At 47.3% G+C, this 18,050-nt stretch overlaps 6 protein-coding genes across 6 annotated transcripts; 2 read left to right on the top strand and 4 right to left on the bottom strand.

The window, feature by feature from the left end:
• Nucleotides 1-896: 896 nt before the first annotated feature.
• On the bottom strand, nucleotides 897-2,456 carry LACBIDRAFT_152397 (uncharacterized protein; the record flags this gene model as incomplete). Its single annotated transcript, XM_001874738.1, has 8 exons — nucleotides 897-1,071; nucleotides 1,126-1,431; nucleotides 1,492-1,603; nucleotides 1,670-1,750; nucleotides 1,808-2,012; nucleotides 2,066-2,217; nucleotides 2,271-2,328; nucleotides 2,379-2,456. Coding segments are annotated over 8 exons (1,167 nt in total), but the record flags the coding sequence as incomplete, so codon positions are not given.
• A 1,008-nt stretch (nucleotides 2,457-3,464) lies between these two features.
• Nucleotides 3,465-4,963, top strand: LACBIDRAFT_305825 (uncharacterized protein; the record flags this gene model as incomplete). The annotated part of the gene is made up of 12 exons (XM_001875296.1): nucleotides 3,465-3,568; nucleotides 3,625-3,649; nucleotides 3,700-3,744; nucleotides 3,794-3,826; nucleotides 3,877-3,909; nucleotides 3,968-4,015; nucleotides 4,066-4,098; nucleotides 4,155-4,187; nucleotides 4,250-4,360; nucleotides 4,412-4,612; nucleotides 4,670-4,733; nucleotides 4,794-4,963. 12 exons carry the CDS (start codon nucleotides 3,465-3,467, stop codon nucleotides 4,961-4,963), a joined length of 900 nt encoding a protein of 299 aa, XP_001875331.1.
• A 1,248-nt stretch (nucleotides 4,964-6,211) lies between these two features.
• LACBIDRAFT_305824 (uncharacterized protein) lies at nucleotides 6,212-6,458 on the bottom strand (the record flags this gene model as incomplete). The annotated part of the gene is made up of 2 exons (XM_001874737.1): nucleotides 6,212-6,384; nucleotides 6,440-6,458. The coding sequence occupies 2 exons, from the start codon at nucleotides 6,456-6,458 to the stop codon at nucleotides 6,212-6,214; spliced, it is 192 nt and encodes a 63-aa protein (XP_001874772.1).
• A 413-nt stretch (nucleotides 6,459-6,871) lies between these two features.
• LACBIDRAFT_305823 (uncharacterized protein) lies at nucleotides 6,872-8,085 on the bottom strand (the record flags this gene model as incomplete). Its single annotated transcript, XM_001874736.1, has 4 exons — nucleotides 6,872-7,420; nucleotides 7,478-7,568; nucleotides 7,637-7,990; nucleotides 8,051-8,085. The coding sequence occupies 4 exons, from the start codon at nucleotides 8,083-8,085 to the stop codon at nucleotides 6,872-6,874; spliced, it is 1,029 nt and encodes a 342-aa protein (XP_001874771.1).
• Nucleotides 8,086-9,348: 1,263 nt separating this feature from the next.
• Nucleotides 9,349-10,219, top strand: LACBIDRAFT_322065 (uncharacterized protein; the record flags this gene model as incomplete). Its single annotated transcript, XM_001875295.1, has 4 exons — nucleotides 9,349-9,463; nucleotides 9,650-9,771; nucleotides 9,820-9,867; nucleotides 10,139-10,219. The coding sequence occupies 4 exons, from the start codon at nucleotides 9,349-9,351 to the stop codon at nucleotides 10,217-10,219; spliced, it is 366 nt and encodes a 121-aa protein (XP_001875330.1).
• Nucleotides 10,220-10,491: 272 nt separating this feature from the next.
• LACBIDRAFT_305821 (uncharacterized protein) lies at nucleotides 10,492-10,915 on the bottom strand (the record flags this gene model as incomplete). Its single annotated transcript, XM_001874735.1, has 3 exons — nucleotides 10,492-10,531; nucleotides 10,590-10,596; nucleotides 10,651-10,915. 3 exons carry the CDS (start codon nucleotides 10,913-10,915, stop codon nucleotides 10,492-10,494), a joined length of 312 nt encoding a protein of 103 aa, XP_001874770.1.
• Nucleotides 10,916-18,050: the final 7,135 nt, after the last annotated feature.

Genomic DNA, 18,050 nt, shown 5'->3' with positions numbered 1-18,050 from the left:
CATGGCAATTTCTCCGATGCTAAAAGTAAGGGATTATTATGTAGTCTCCAAGGTAGGAATGCGTACTCACCTATGGCCGATGGCGTAGGTGTATTCGATTCCAAGGCTCTTGATGAGGTCAACTAAAGCAACCTGCATGAATACAATTGAATAGACGACTTCTTCGATAGGCCAGACTTGGTTTTCGGGGACTTTTGCTTGCTCATTAGGAATGAAAAGACCAGTCCGCTCAAGAAACGATTTCTGCCCGTAGGTCCCAACTAAAATTTCATCGCAGTGCTTCACGGCAGACAGAAAGACGGGAAATGCTGCAGAAAGATCTCGTCCCATGGCCACATGCTGAGGCCCCTGACCAGAGAAAACGAGGCAGAGGATGGGGTTTACATCCGAGTTAACAATAACAGGCTGAGAGAAGTTAAGGTCGGATGATAGGGTAGCGCCCACTGCGAAGGAACGAGCAGGGCACGAACGAGCTTTGCGGGTAAGATCATATGACAGTGAACGAAGGACTTTGTCGTCTGTGACGTCTTGGTAAGATTTCGTGAGAGCATCCTTCCAGGGGAGAACAGTTGGCCCAGCGAGGGCGGCGACCACGAAGAGGTACAATGACCTGGAGATGGACTGGTTGGACTGGATGTGGTTGGGCTCGACGGACTGGTTGGGCTCGATGTGGTTGGGCTCGATGGATCGGTCGGACTCGGTGGTCTGGTTGAGCTCATTGATATTAGCCGTTTCTAGGGTTTCAAGAACAACGTGCGCGTTCGATCCTCCAATTCCGGAAGATGACACGGAAGCAATCCATTTTCCATCAGCAGCTGCCTGTTTCGGTGTAATTTGCTCCAACTGAAAAAGGTGGTTCAGACAAAAGAGTCAAAAAGAATAAGGCGAGTACAACACACCTCGGTTTGAACTTTCATTAACCACTTATTGAAGTCAATTTTCGGGTTGGGGTTGTTGAAGCGGATGTTCGGGATTATTTCTTTGTGCTTCAGCATGAGCGAAACTTTGATCAGGCTCGCCAAAAAACTACATCCTTCAGTATGGCCAATGTTGGACTTTACACTGCCTATTCTGTAAGATCGTGTTAAGCCGGAAATTTTGCTCTTGAGAAAAACCAATTCTGACCTCAAAACTCTGTCCGGCTTGCGATCTTCAGAAAAGACCTGCCCCACAATGTTCGCCTCGATAGGATCACCAACAGGGGTACCTGTAGCATGTAACTCGACAAAAAATGCTTCGCTTGGTTTCCTATTCGCATGGTGGTATGCTTGTCTGATCGTTTCTGCCTGCATATCAGCCTTGGGCATCGTCAAACTGACTCCCTTTCCGTTGGAGTTGATCGCGCTGCCCGTAATCACGGAATAAACAGTGTCACCATCTTTAAGCGCTTTGTCAAGACGTTTGATCATGATCGCTGCAAATCCTTCAGCCCTTGAAATTAAAAGGAGACTTAGATATGATTAGCCTGAGATCCTGAACGGGAATATGTACCTGGCATATCCGTCTGCAGCTGCATCAAAAGATTTCGAGGAGCCTGTAGGAGACAAAATTCCCGTCTTTGAAAACATTACGTTGTGTACTGGCTGGGCAATTACATTCCCGCCTACAAAAAAAAAAGATAAAAAACAAGTTAGTGTTCTATTATTTGAACAACATTTAATCGCTGCACCGATGATTAGGGCCTGATCAATATCTCCGAGTTTAATAGCGGACATAGCCATGTGCATAGCCGTCGCAGAAGACGAGCAGGCTAATCAAATGAACTAATATGAGATCAAGTAGTAGGTCAACTTTCAAATTTTCTTACCAGTATCCACTATCAAGGAGGGCCCACGCAAGTCGAAAGTGAATGACACTCGATTGGATCGAAGGGAAACGCATTTCCCGAGTCCTTGATAACTGCTGACTTCATAGCGATCTCCGTTTCCCAATTCAGAGGCAGATATCAAAAGCTGGCCTATGTAGACACCAGTATTCGAACCTCTGTAGTCGATTCCAGAGTCTAAGAGAGCCTATTGGAAGGTCAGTGGACTTGAAGACAACCATCGGAATTGCAAGTACAAACCAGATGAGCGACTTCAAGAATAAGACGCGAAGAGGGATCAAGCTGCTGTGCTTCCTTCATGGATATTCCGAACTCTCGTGTGTCGAAATGATCGATAGAGTTGATAAATCCGCACATGGAGGTGTTATACTTTCCTGGTTCATCTGGGCGGCCTACATAATCACGGTTAAACCCAAAGACAATGCGAGCAGTGAACATGGCGTACTACTACCCCATTCACTATGATCCCACCTATCTGGAGGGGGTTCAGACATCCCGTCACCCTACGGTCAGGTTGAATGAGTATTTATGCAGAGTAGTCCTGGAAGCTTACTTTGTTGCGAAGGAATTCATAATACAATTCTTTGGTATCAGAACCATTTGGGAGTCTGCAGCCTATACCGACGACGGCGACAGGAAATTGGGCAGACATGGATTTGCAAAAAGTTCCTGGAGCACTGGCAGATGCTCAGGAATATGAGGGAAAACAGAGCTATCGGCTCTCCAATCTTATACCGCCGCCAATAACTCTCTCTCTCTCTCTTCAACATTGCGCATGCTATGCTATTATTAGTCTTTCAGCAAGTGATCATAGTATACATACAAAATGTACCGTGATGCCGTCGATAGGAACATTCTTCAGGTTTGCCTTTATTGGTGTGTAATAACGGACGATGGTAATCCGAAGCCGGTTCATGCGAGCCTGAGTATCTTTAGCAATGGAAGACTTGTGGAAGACCGATGTCGGACTTGGTAACATTCCTATCGTGCGCGTGAACAGCGGTGATGGTCGTGTGAACTTCATTTCAAGTTTGCTAAGATCACGTGGAATCCCTATAAATAGCTTTAGGACTCGCACTTTGCTCGCACTTGCTGAAAATGTTCTTTCAAAATCTCGCTGAATCTCACCAACGACGGGCATTTCTGTTTTTCAGGTTCTTTGCCAGTGACTGGATGGTTTCTCGACAACGATTACGCTGTGCCGCATGTAATCATTCCAACCGTCTGCTCGTGTCTTCCAGGAATTCTCTGTCAAGCATCCCTGTCTTCCATCACATATTCCTACCAGTTGGATGCTCATGTGTTTCAGGTTTGCTTCTCGATAACAATAAAATCATTCCAATTGTCCGCTCTCAGCCAATGAGAAAGCTGCTTTCAAGTCTTCTGGTCTTCCAGGCTGCCATGTCAATTCAAATCGTGTCTTCAGACTTCCAGGCTACCTGTTGGCAGTGATCTTGTCTTCCAGGCTGCCTGTCAGTGATCTTTTCGATAGGAATTAGCTGACATGCAAGTTGTCTGCCCTCGGCCGATGAAAACGCCGTAGTAGCCTTCATCAAACGACTTTTTTTTTAGAAACAAATATATTTTTGCTCTACTGGTATAAATACCGCGTGCCATCCAACTGTGAGACCCATACACAATGAGCTCCCAACTTGTCAGCATTGTTCCAGCCGCTCCTCTTACTGATGATGTCTTCCCTTTCAACCAGGATGCCTTCATCAAGATTCGCGAATATCAACAGAAGTTCGTATCTTGTCACTGCTTAAAATTTCATCTCACGGACTCTGATAATTTTGCAGAGATTTAGCATTTTTGGACACTCCGGTGATTATTGCTTACCATTGCTTGAAACTAACGTCCTGAACCATTCGCAGCCCGTAAGGGCATTGATCGGGGTTGGCGATATAGTCGGCGGCGCGGTAATACATTTTGCTTGTTATTTGCGATTCTTATTCACGGTGTTTATAGTCTACGGCTGTAGTTGGAGGAGTAAGCTCAGCAGTAAGTGCCATACCGCGACTGTATTTGGTAGGTGCTGACTGTTATCTTAGGCTACTGGCGTCGCGTCATCTTTGTTCGGAGGGGTAATACATATATCATATTCTAACTTATGGGCGCTGAATACACCTACAATCTCCACAGCTTGGCACTGTCACTGGTGGGCTTCCGGGTGGGGGATTGCTTCGCTCGGTAATGCCTCGTTATTTGTACCAATCAACAGGTACTGACTCCCACCCAAGGTCGGACAGGGCACATTGGGAGCAATTAGCACGGTAAGTGTAACATACTATGATTGTTTTCGGCGGCTGAGTGTTGATGCCATCTACAGGCCGACGTAGTAGCCCAACAACTCGTTGACCCGGTAAGAGCTCTCAACTGTCCTAGTTCTGGATTGCAATAATTGATGCACTGAAATGTTTTCAGACTAAAGTAGCGCGTCAGCATTATCATTACTCGTCCGAAGTCAAGAAGGCTTTGCCCCCTGCGATAGATGCGGTCGACGAAGTTATCCATGATTTTTCATCTGGTGCTGGGGTACGATCTTTCTAATTCTCAAAAATTATTTTCATAACATCAGTCTATTAGCACGCGGTTCAACAACTTTATGATAACATCGCAACCCAGGGTGTAGCGATCACAGCCAGATTGATCAATAGCTTGGCAGACGTTGACGTCAAATTGGCGGCGTTGTACGCAGTTTTGACCCAGGGTAACATCCAGGAGCACATCGCAGTTGGCCAAGATAAATACAAGGGTGTAGATCCGAGCAAGTTTGGCAACCAAAAGGTTAGTCTATAGTGTTTACTTTGATATCGAATTCTAACACGGTGATGGCGAGTCTAGAATTACTTGCAAGAGCTCAACCAGTATCTCCCTCCTGTTCTCAAGACTATCCAAGATGTCAAAGGTAAAATTATTTTCATCAAACTCACGCACGGAATCCATTATTGAATTTCTGAATATATAGTTTCGTTTGCAACTATATCCAAGAACCTTCATACCGCTCAGGACAAGATCAACGCCGGTGTGATTGATCCTAACCAAATCTTTGCACAGAGCCCCGATGAAGTTGTTGCTGCTTGGAAGGCTTTCGAAGTCAAGAGGAAAACCATGACCTATCTCCCCTACAAATATTAGGTCTCTGGTCCTTTTTGCTTGAATCGTGTACCACTCTGCAAATTGTTGATACGAAATAACTAGGCTTCGATATGAATGAATTTGGACTTTTTGATGTTTGTTTTTACCAATATGCGTACCTGAGTCAGTCGCTCAGACCTTGAACGTTTGAACCCGTGCACTGCCTGTATAAGCCTGATGCCCTTATAATCAATGAGTCGAGAGCCGTTGCTTGTATTTGATGCAGCAACGTCCAGACATCTACCTGACCGTCTTCAATCTGCCCACTCTCTTCCATCACCCACCGACACGATCGCCTGACCCGTTGCTTGTATTTGATATAGCAACGTCTCAAGACATCTCTTCAAGACCTTGTTAACGTTTGTCTTGAATACAGCGAGTGTCCTTCAAGTTCAAGCTTCAAGTTGCCGCCTCCTTCCATCTACCCGACCCAAACCTGACCGTCTTTCCGCCCATCTGGTGGGTTCAGTTTCCCTGCCCCTACGGCCCAGCTTGAAACGGAGATGGCTGTCGAATTGCAGTTCCCACATTGCCCACGCTCATCAGGCATGCACGTCGTTTCTACAAAAGTTCAGACATTGATCAAATCAAGCGCTTGCTAGTCTCGTGCCCATCCGTTGTGAAGAGTGAGCGGCCCGCCGGACCGTCGGAGTGTGAAAACACTCCACAACGTCTGGTGCATTTGGTAGGGCAAACCTACGGTCGAGTCACAGCGTGACAAAATGTAACAACTTCGCATAGTAGGGAGTGATATTGACACGGCCTACAGGCATAAAAGATGTTATAAAATATATTTCTTATATATGGAATAGTAAGTACATTGTAAGGTATATACCTGGTAGCTCGGAGGGAAGGGACATGTGGGGTCTAAGGCAAGTTGCTTGAGATGTCCATTGTCCAGAGGGACAACAATCTAGGGCCTTGCACGCATGCCATCTGCTCTTCGCGATCAGCCATGAAGACAATGAAAGCTCGGTATTTTGGTTGAAGGATATGAGGAAAGCGTACACAGGCAACCCGGCGATCCCTCACGCCGGGAAATCTCGTTTAATACTGCTCATGAAAGGCGCAGAAGCGCCCCCTCGTGAACCCAGGATATTGTTCTTATTCAACACTAAAGAAGATATTCCGAAACAGTATGCAATGGGATTCGACGCCGACATTGGCGGAAACTCAACAGTGCATCTCAACTTGAACGATTACCCATAACACAACAGCAACATTGGAAAGGCTGCGACTGGTGTGTTTTCAGAAGAGGTTAGACGTGAAGCTTTGAAGGCCAGGATGAAGAATAAGATAATTAGAGATTGGTATGGTATGCTGAGTTTCGCAACACAGTGATGTATTCCTCTTGCAGCTGTGCTCGACTTTACGCATGTGTGTGGGCAGTAAAAACGTTGAGCTCAAGCTGGTAGAGAGAACTGGTCAAGGATTTGTTAGTTGTCCATTTTTCGAGAGATTATAGGTGTAACGTACCTTTCAACTGACCGTTCATGCAAACAATCCAGCACAGTAATGGTTGCATAGGGCAAGAAGGCAACTTTCCTCTCTTCAAACCTTCGTGACCTAGGAAAGCTCCATATGCTGATGTTGATCTGTTGTAGTCTATAGCTGTAGACTGTAGTCGATCAGCAGAAGAAGAGACCAAACTTCGAAGGCAGTCAGATTGACTGACACCAGCCAAAGTGTTACAGTTTGTCACGCTGTGACTCGACTGGTGGTTTTGCCTACCAAATGCACCAGACGTTGTAGGGAGTATTCTGTCGTGTATTTTGAATCTCTGACGGTCCGGCGGACCGCACTCCCTACAACAGATGGGAACGAGACTAGTGCTTGCGCACAAACATTAATGACATCATTCAAACCAATTATGTGTGCATAGGTAAGTAGTGTCCCACTATTATGTGATCAAGTCCACGGATAAAAAATCGAGTGTCGAAGAGAGGAATAGAACGAAAAGAAGGAAGGGCAAGATTGATAATTGATACCGATATAATAAAAAAAGAGGAAAAGGGGAAGAGATAGAGACTGGAGAGCCAGCAAGAGGGAGAAAAGGCCAACTGGAGCAGCACCTGCCCCAGCGCTACCCAACGCACCACCACCTGTAAGATTAATGAACCATGTGACGCGCTTCATCGCCCTTGAGCTCTGTACCCACTGTTCTTCTCCCTCGTCATCGCTACCTGATTTACCGCTATGTGCATGCCGTTCACACAACATCTGACCATCCACCTTCCAATACTCACTCAGTGTTTCCGTGCATTCCGGGTATCCAGGGTATTCGCATGTCATATGCTCAGGGTGATATCTGTCGCCAGTGTGTGAGACGGCACAAGGACCTTCAATAGGCTGCCCACACCGTGCCGCAGCACAGAGTGAGTCATTGGCTTCGTGATAGTGATAGGCACACAAAGGCTTCCCATCGTAGACGTAGAACGTCTTATCAGGGAAGGGTTTCTGTGAGAAGAGGGAGTTGTAGCTGCCAGCAGAGATTAAGGGCAAAGGTGTACGCACATGGCAGGTGTGGCAATTAAAGCACTCTTTATGGTACTTGCCCTTCAGTTGACCGTCGGAAGACGATACCGCCTGTTTCTCGATTGGTTTGCTACAGCGACGGCACTAATAGAACGAGAGGGAGTCGGTCCACGCTCTCCGCCATAAGGTCAAACGCACCTTGGGTAAATACATGTTCTTCCAGCACCTTTTGCACAGAATACCTCACCCTTGGCATCTAGTGACGAGTTTCTCTCAGTTGGCGCACCTGCCATCTTTGACCGAGTGGGCAATTTGGGAGGGCGAGTCTCTGGCGAAGACACTCCCTGGACAGTGTTGCTACGGTATGCCCTGGAACTGCCAGAATATCCGCGCAATAAGCAGCGAAAGGCCTTGTCTTCCAATTGCGCGTGCGTTCTGTTGTTGTGCGATTGATCATGAGTTTTTGACAAGTATTCCTTGGAAGGGGTCGATTTTGTTGGGTATATGCGTGAGAATGGAGGCGTATCGCTGCTGCGCGATGTCTGCTGGTGCCTTGAAGAGAAGAAAAAAAGGTGTTAGCCGCCATGTTTGCGACGCTAACAAGAAACTTGCCAGCTTTTCCTTGCGAATGCACGCAGTGCCGCCATTTGCAGGGGGAGCCGCGGTGGGAGCTGTGGTGGGATATGTGCTCAAATGTGCCCTAGGAAAGGTGCTGGAGTTTGTGGCAGGAGGAGTTGCCGGCATGCGAGGCGAAGGTGCCATTCTCTGGTCGACGTAGTCAGCAGCTTGAGCAACCTGAAATCTGAGCTCCCGAAGGAACTGGGATAGCTCAAGACCCGGGGTTTCGATGTAACTGTTGATCCTGTTGTAGAGGGCAGAGATGGTTGACAAGCGATTGAGCAGGAGCTCGTCTTCTGGCATGGTGGAAGGAAGCCAAAGGGCCCTCCATCACATGACGCGAAGAGAGAGTGTGTGTGGATGGGAATGCAAGGGGTGCTCCATCGCATGACGTGAGGAGAGGGGGAGGGGAGTAAACAAGCTGGGGCAAATGCGGGAGCGCCTTCTGCGCATGCCGTTGAAACGATTTGCTAGTGCAATCTGTGGTTGTTCACCAAAGACAAGGGAGCGTTGGAGAGTGGCGGCTAGCAAGGAGATCAGAGCAGGTCTACGTGCGCAAAACAAACACTCCGTACCGATAAAGTGGGCGCCGACCAGCCCAATCTGATTGTCGGGTGCCATTGTTTTCTATGCGCGTGTGAAGCGCGTGGTTGAACTGAAAAATAGCAACCCTCAAGCTGCTGGAAGGCAAAAGCAGGTGGGGGACCACACCCTCGAGGTCACACGGTAATACCAGAGTAACACAAGCGGCACGCGGCATGTCTATCCACTCAACAGCCTGAGTTGGAAACCACTGGTTCTGTTGAGGAAGAACAAAAGCAAAAATTTGAAAAAAGGCAGTTTTTCACTGCTAGTGAAAGTCATGTGACATGAGCACGCTCACATTGCTCAACAGTTAGCGTTCAAGTCTAACACGAGCAAACAGTGAGCCCCTTTTTACAAGTCCTGGAGTTTATGTAAGGAATTCATTCTTATACAGACCCGTTTTTTTGTCACACTATTCTTTGAGAGCTATAGACAAACAGTACCAAACAGGTGTCAACTTTAAACATGTCCACTTTTCAGTTCAAAATTGATGCTTGTTTGGCTGCATGGTCTTTTACGGAACGATTTGGGTGAACTGCTGGTGAGATAGGCATGGAAAATGGTGGTATCTTTAAATAAACATGTATTTTGAACAAAGTCCTATAAAATACAGGAGGGACCAGCAGGTGAGCAATCAGGCCTCAGGCATGAGGTGGTGCCTGATATGCAGCAGCCCACTGTATGCTGCGCCGCAGTGGTGTGCCAATATGGCAACTGAAGATGGCAACCAATACAATGAGATGGTAGTCAACAAAGGGGAGGGTGGTCAAGTCAGCATCAAGGGGGTCTTAGGATTCCAAAGTCTGACCGGGGGTTGGGTAGGTAGGTCAGCCGCAGGCCCAGAAAAAAAATTCTTGGAACCCTCTACAAAATGATCTCAAAACAGGCCTGAAAGGCCATACCTTGCAGGTTTGCAGTGCCAATACACTCCAGAACATGCAGATCAGTCCAAATTTAAAGATATTCAAGCTTTATATAATATTTCTTTAATCTTATCTGGTACTTCAGCATTCACGGTTGAGTGCGACACGGAGACCGAGGGAGTGGGAGGTGAAAATGGGGAGATGCTGCCAGTGGTGGCAGACATGGAAAGTATCATCACTGACGATGTGGGGTTGGGGAATGACAGTGTGAGTATCATCTAAACTTAGCTGAACAGGCACTCACACAATGTTTAGCACACTGTTCCTGGGCCGCCGTTGGCAACAATTTCAAGTGCCTGCAATGTCAGCGATGCCATAACAGCTGCAAACAGTGACTTAGAGGTGGAAGAGAGGCCTTTCAATGAAACCAGGCATTCTAAATGGAAGCATGTTCCAAGGCAGATGCCGCCAGGGCCCAGATGCCTTGAATGGATGTCTGTGCAGGATAGTGGTGGACTCCCAATCAGATGGGGTTCTTGAGTGTAAGAAGCTTGGCTGTGAGACACAATGGGTAAAGCTATCTTCCATATGAAAAAGGTTTTATATCACTCACCTATATTTAAGTATCACCTAGGTTGTGTTTCGTTGGAAATTGTTCCATGAAACTGGGTTTGCAAGGCCTGTGAGGCATCTGGGACAAGTAGAGGGCAAGTAGAGGGACAAAGTGATCATGATGATGATGTCACATTACCATATATGGGTATGTGCCTGATTACATAGGTAGGTAGGTCAAGCTCCAAGGGCTTTAAAAAAAATATCGACCCCGGGTATTTTTTTTAAATCCTAAGACCCCCTTGGTCAGCATAGTCGGATTCTCAGTGCACCACCCCCTGCTCCCCTTCTTGTGTTGCCCTCACTACATACTGTGGGAGTTAGATTGCATTGAGCAGAGAAAAGCAGATGCAAATACCTGAAGAAGGGGAATAGCTATGGTGATGATGACATGTTTACCAGGCTGTGTAGGAGCCTGTCCATTTGGTTGAGGTGCATAACAGAGTTGGAGTAAATGTGTAGTAGAAACTCACATCCAACCTGACCAGGATTACAGTCACTCATCATACACATGTAACCTAGTATAGGACTCACTAAATCGAAAGAAGACGTGTTCGGGTTGATGTTGCCTCCGATAAGTTGATGCCTGCAAGACAAGGACAAACCATAACATGAGCACCTTGCAGAGGAAGTACATTGACAGAAGGTGTAGTGCAAGACGTGTCAATGTGTTGGTAAAGTTTAGGGGTAAGATGGCATTGTAGATTTGATGGAGAAAGGGTAAGCTCTGGAGTGCAGCAAACTGTGGAGAATGTCTGCCTCGATGATTGAGAGCTGGTGACCCTGGCATGGCACACATGAGACGGTATGATGATATTTTGCATACAATGTAACAAGACCGCCTGGGGCCTTCTCTTAGCATGTAAAGATCATGAAGGAATATATAGCATACCATTAGAAAGAGTCCCATCGTATAGCCAGAACTGAAGAAGCCCCATGGACCAGGATACTGTTGAAGTAGACGTCTCGTGACCTGCTCTGTTTACACGTATGCTCTTATCTATCACACTCTTCATTTACTCCCGCTATTTACCAGTCTTTACGTCAAGCCACAGTATATATACTAAACCTTATTTTCAGCCCACCTCAGTCGTTCTTCACTTCACGGTGACTGACGTCTGAGGTGAGTTTCTCGACTATACATTATCATCACCTAGATTACTGACTACTTGTAGTTCTATTTCCTTCTACAGGTAGTTTTAGTGTTTGAAAGTCCGGTCCGGTCCGGTTATTGAGCCCTCAAGGGCTCTAACCGAGACCGAGACCGGTTACCTTGTGCCACAAAACCCAAAATAACCGAACCGGACTGCTACTAACCGATATAATCGGTTAGTAACAGTTAGCGGTCGGTTACATGACCGGTCCTAACCGGTTATTTCTCTGTACTAACATAATTACAAACCTATATTATATTTCTAATACAAGCATTATGCTGCATGCACCAGCGAGGCGTGTGTAGGTGAAACACCGCCTCGCACGATTTTCATAAACAACCTCGCAGGTCGAGTACACCTGACCTGTGAGCGTTTCTCATGGATCGCCATTGTTGTATCAATGTCACATTATCACACATGTGACGACAGGAAAATAGTCACTTAAATTTCAATTCACCGTAAATATGTCAATTCTCCACTAAAAATATGATTTTTGGATCGTTAGAAAGCGTTTAAACAGGGGAATATTTGTGTGTAACGTTAGGACACAAAGACCGGTTATAACCGGTCCTAACCGGTTTTTGTTTGGTCTTGAATATTTTGGGATGACACCTAACCACTAACCGGACCGTGGTTACGGTTAGGATCGGTTAGGTAATTTTTGCGGTCCTGATCGGTTACGGTTCGGTCCAGTCTCGGTTATTTTCCGGTTAACTAACCTAACTTCCAAACACTAGGTAGTTTACCCAATCCAGTCGTTCTTCACTTCATGGTGACTGACGTCTGAGTTCTATTTCCTTCTACAGGTTATGGGCCCTGATGCGCTTACCTAGGAAACCAGATTTCAGTCAAATCTACTTTGGGCTGTGACTCGCCCCCTACATTCCCGAAGACTACAGCATGCCATATTTCCTGCTGCAGCTCGAAGCTGGCTAGGATTTTTCCACCTACACACGCACACCCACTTGACATTCTGGCCTCACATTCACCTTGCATTCGCCATACTTTACTTTTGGTAACGCCCCGCCTTACTTGACTTCTAGGCACCACATACATTCAACCACCACATACACACTTGGCCATACATTACATTCGGCTTTCCATTACATCCACACGCACAAGACACTGAGAAGAAATCCACCATACGTTTACTTTGGCCCTATACACCACTCACCACCCACGTTACTTGGCACCAACATGCTTTACTTCAGCGATGCAACCTGACCTGTACCCAACTCTCAATCCTATCTGACCGAACCATCACCCCATTGCGGGAGCAACACCACAGTCTGCAACGTGTCAATACTCTACGGCAAACGCACTCCTACACACTCCTACACACATACGGCTGGTACAACACATTTTATGCCTGCCGCCCATGCAAATCTCCCTACGTCATTACCTACTCGTCTCGCACATCCAACACTATTCCATACCCACCGGTCCCCTCCCTATGAGAATGGGGTATACCATGTAACGCCACATGCCACCATGTCGGCTGTAACAGGACTTTGATTCAATGACCAGGATTCAGAACCATGACCAACACATACTACGTACCAAGGGATTCGTCATGTCAATGTGTGCTAAACACATATGTTGGATCACCTCCTCTCCAGCTGTTCGAGTCGACGATTGTGGAATCATCACTGAGGCATGCATCAGCCGAGATGCCTCAGGCAGGATTGTTGTATCACCAATCCCTTACCTTGCTCTTACACAACAGCCATATCCCCCACTCACTTCACTCCATCTGAAACCCCTCGTGTATTGTTAAACCCTCTTGCCGTCCTCGCTGATTGTCCAGCCCTATCGCCATGGCCGACATCACAGTTCCTACCCCCATCGTAACCGACGCCATTATTCTTGTCACTCCTGCTGCCCCCATCGTAGTCGCCATTGTTCCCAAAAGCTCAAAGGAGCCCGAGTACACCACCTTCACCCACCACTGCCTCGAGCATCCTTACCACCATCATCACAAGCACTGATGGTGTTGTGGTGCCTCACAGACACGCGCCTGCGAAAGGAAAAGGCCCCTCGCTATGGCCTGCCAGCTGGCTATGAGCACTCCACCACCAATTTCAATATCTGGGCAGAGGACAAAGAATCAGTTTGTGTGCTATGACGAATTATCGAAGACGTACGATTGCATCGCTGACCCCATCTACATCTCCGACTTCAACATTGCCCCAGAAATTGTTGGTTGGGCATCAAAAATCATGCCCGTCAAGTGCAAAGATGTGCTGACCACCGAGCCATCCCATTAGGAAATTATATCACATCCCACAAGCTTTCCAAGCCCGCAGACATTGAAACCAAGTTTCGCGAAGGGGACATTTCCTATTTGGAACATATCTGAGTCTAGATACGAGGGAGCGGGCGGATATCACTGATGAAGATTCAAGCGTGATCAGCTCGTTTTCACTACCTTCACAGATGAAACTCATTGCTCACCCTTGCATGTCACCAACTCCCGCCATAACTACCTTCACCCTCACAAGGCATAACAGAACACATTACCTGCCAGCGACTGTCTCCAAATTTCCGCAGGTCAGTGACCCAAACGATATGAATTGCCGCCCGACACAAGTGTAGTCGATGAGGGGGAGATACCTGCACCCACATTAGCGACGCCCCCCTTGCACGCACGGTATTTGTACTCACTAATTGCACATGTGCCTTCACCCACTGTGCTGTTGTCGCCCACACTCGCTTCACCTACACATTCCCTCAAAATTCACCAACAAATGTCTTTTATTCACACACCTCTTCCCCAATCTCGCCAGCTTACATCACATTTACACCTTTGCAACCACGGAGGATGAGTTACGTGTGGTCTTCGTTTCATGCAAGACACGCCGACGGTTGGGGGAGTGGAGAGATGTGTCATCTGTTCAAAGTAAATGCCCACGGTTGATGTAATGGTCTCGGCGTTGCCTAGGATCAAGCATCTCGATGTTCACGCACACCATGTGCGGTGCTGCCAAACCCACCTCATCACATACCTACTTCATCCACTATTGCTATCTTTGGAGGAATGTCTCAACTCATGATCTGCACATCGGACTTCTTTTGGAACAACGTCAGTTATATCTAACAGTACAGAGTTCACGCCGCCGTCATGACCAAACTCGATGGAGACTATACATCCATCTACGCGGATACGCCTCCACCTACACCCTAAGATACAGGTATTCTCCTACACCCATACATGCCACCGTCAGATATAACACTGTTCACGGCGCATACTATCGCACATCCGGAACACGATATTCGGGGGAGCTGAAGAATTCTTTGAATCTGGGAAGTTCACTAGCTCTCTCCCAATCCAGTGGAATCCAATCAAATGGAACGCTGAGCTGCAACCTGACTCTCCTGCTTTATACCAATGACTCAGAACTCTCGCACACCTTCCACCTTGTTGCACTCATTCCACCTCCCACCATACGCCTTCCACCACTTTCTGTTGTACGTCTTCCACCTCCTGCCGTACGCTCCCTTCGTGAACATTCCACCTCCCGATGTCACATGATCATACACCCTATCATCAGAAACCCATGTAACATCTCAATTCCATCACTAATGTTTCGAGGATCTATGTCTTCAATGCCAATCTTGCTCAATTATCATCGCCGACCTCACTCCATGATCAACATGAAGCCCGTGCAGCACCAATGGAGGGGTTCAGGCAATGTAACGTCAACAAACCACGCACACACACAGTCTATTTTTGGAAACGGACAGACGCAATGTATCGAAGCACCTCGCATGTTGTTCCCAATGCGGGTCTTATCGACAGGCTCGTAACCTCACATCCTCGACATTTAAAAGCACTCTCAATCACCGAAGCTACACCCCTCAAAGTCCCTTGTCATCTGGGGGAGTGTTGAGGTAGACGTCTCAAGGGTATTCCTCGTTACTACACGCAAAGTTCAAGGCATGCTCGAAACTGACGATCCACGAAGTCGACTCCCTCACATCTACAACCATTCTGCACCTATTCCCCTTATTAACCATCATTCAGAACATTCCCTATTATTATGACACACAATCTTCAATCGGCCCTCACGGTCATCGCTGATCACCTATCACGAACAAACCCCTTTCGTCATCCACCCGACTTGTCCTCAACATCTGAAAGCACTCTCGACCACTCAAGACGGTTACACCCCTGAAGGTCCCTCGTCGTCTGGGGGAGTGTTGAAGTAGACGTCTCGTGACCTGCTCTGTTTACACGTATGCTCTTATTTATCACACTCTTCATTTACTCCCGCTATTTACCAGTCTTTACGTCAAGCCACAGTATATATACTAAACCTTATTTTCAGCCCACCTCAGTCGTTCTTCACTTCACGGTGACTGACGTCTGAGGTGAGTTTCTCGACTATACATTATCATCACCTAGATTACTGACTACTTGTAGTTCTATTTCCTTCTACAGGTAGTTTACCCAATCCAGTCATTCTTCACTTCATGGTGACTGACGTCTGAGTTCTATTTCCTTCTACAGATACACCATCACATTGGAGTGTAGCAATTCCAAAAGAAGGGAAGAAACCTGTTTGAATGTGAGGAGAGGTAATATGTTGATGATTGGAACGACTAACCATATTGTCCATCTCATAGGCAAGTAGGTGTCAGTGGAAGTCAGATCTCACCGACAAGGCATTGGCCACAGCAGTAGCACCTCAGAATGATCTAATGCAAAAGTAGAATCAGTCGTTATCATCTTCCACCAACGAGGGAGCGGCAAAAAGTCACATTCAAAATCCTCTCCACATCCAATCTGAATACCCTGAATACGCCTCAAAAGTCCTTACCCCGTCCAAAGCCTCACTTTCACAGGTTCCCTCTCCTCCCCCCAGCTACATCCCCTGCAGCTGCACTTGTCAACTAGTCCTCACTGGTCGCCCTGCCCCGACTAAACCCTGTGCATGTTGAATAAACACCATTCCTGCCTCTGTGGCGACTCCCGAGCGCACAGGCTGCAATGTTCAGTTCTAGTGTGGCGAGGAGGGAAGTTTCAGTGAGGATGCCTGATCATGATGGTTATGGGGTATTTGAAGTGGTGGTGATCTTGGGAGTAGGGGGATAGTGCGAATAGGAAGAGACCGATTGGGAGGATGGCTTTGGGAGGATGACTTCTTGGGCGCCCTTGCTGTGGTTGTATGGGTTGGTTCAGAGAGCGAGGAGGGGAGGAATGACAAAGTATGCAATGGTTCGACACACAACATGGGATGGGCAGGTAATAAAGTGAGGCATCCTGCGACCAGTTTAATATAGGTGTCATTGATGCAACAGCTCTGCAAGATGAAAGTGTTGAGTTGTAAATGACGACAACATCTACGGGCTGCGGATAGGGAACTCACCTGAAACCGGTACTTCACACCATCCTCATATGATTTATCGATTTTCTTCAATGTCCCGTGGGGTGTGAGCATGGGGTGGTCGATAGCACGCCGATAGCATATACGCTGGCGATGCAGAGTCGTGTTCAGGGAGCTGGGCGAATTCCTGATCGCTTGTTGCCTGGGTCCACCAAGAGTGTGGGTGCATCGAGGGCATAGGTGGGTGTGTTGTACGGTAGCTAGGTGACCCATTGTGTATCATTTTCATTGTCGTTGATTGGCGTCATGTCGTGTCATTGCTGGGTTGTGTTGTCCGCCGTGACTGGGAGGGGTGAGTGGTGTGCATACAACAACGAATGACGACTGATTCGTCGTTTGGTTGCCATGTCACTGTCAGCGACGTGGCACCTGAATTCAGTGTTAATATATCGTATGGGGGGATGGGATGTGGCCAACTCACCTGGGCTGGCACATGTGCTGGGTGACAATGTCGTGCTTCAGCACTGTCAGGCAACGCCGCATCGTTGTCATCACAGTGCATGGACCTCTCAGCACTTGTTCCCTTGCTGACATAGCGTCACCATGTCATCCTTGTCATGCTGTCATGTTGTGTTGTCAACAACGAATGAGGTGGTGGCGGCCAGTGGGGACAATGGTGGTGGGAGGGAGGTCCAAGGTGCTGGCGAGGTGTTGTAGAAGACGATGGCAGTTTAAAACACGACTTGCGATGCAATGGCGTATGTGAGTGGGTGGAGTGAGAGTTCACCTCGTCGCTGCGTGCGATTGGTATGTTTTCAGTTTCTGGAACGATGAGGGTAGGGCCACAGCTTATCGTGGGCGATAAGGCAGGGAACTCGCTGGGAGCATTGAAAATGTTAGATATAATCCTGGGTGTCTACTCCGCGGTAAGGGTCGGTCGACCATTCAGTGTGGGTGCTTGCTTCCATTGCTTAGATTTGCTTGACACGGAGAATAGGGAAGGCAAGCGACATTGACTAGAGGGCTTGTCACTTGACCACCAACTCTTGTCGATATTTGAGTGGAACGAACTCTTCAAAAAGGATCAGTGTCGGGTGGTGTTAGTAGTACGAGTACTACTACTACTAGAGTTACCAAACAAGTGTCAATTTTGAACTGAAAAGTGGACATCCACTTTTCAGTTTAAAATTTGTAAATGTTTGTCTGTAAGCACTGTTCACCAATTTGTGAAACACAGCAGACTGACAATCGAAACGGATTGGATACAATATGGGACATAGGTGCTGAGGGGTATCTTTCTCATGCCAGTGCATCTGACAAGCGCACACACACAGGTTGGGGAAGCAGAAGGACGACTAATAAATCGACAAAAATGTGTACGTGAAGATTGAACATTCAAATCAAACACGTGAACATCACTGGAAGGGCACTGGAGTGCAGGCAATGAGTGGAT

This window comes from Laccaria bicolor, genomic scaffold (assembly GCF_000143565.1).
Source record: "Laccaria bicolor S238N-H82 LACBIscaffold_2 genomic scaffold, whole genome shotgun sequence".
NCBI classification, from domain to species: Eukaryota; Fungi; Basidiomycota; class Agaricomycetes; order Agaricales; family Hydnangiaceae; genus Laccaria; species Laccaria bicolor.
Note: the sequence above shows the minus strand (reverse complement) of the source record. Positions and strands in the feature narration are given on the sequence as shown.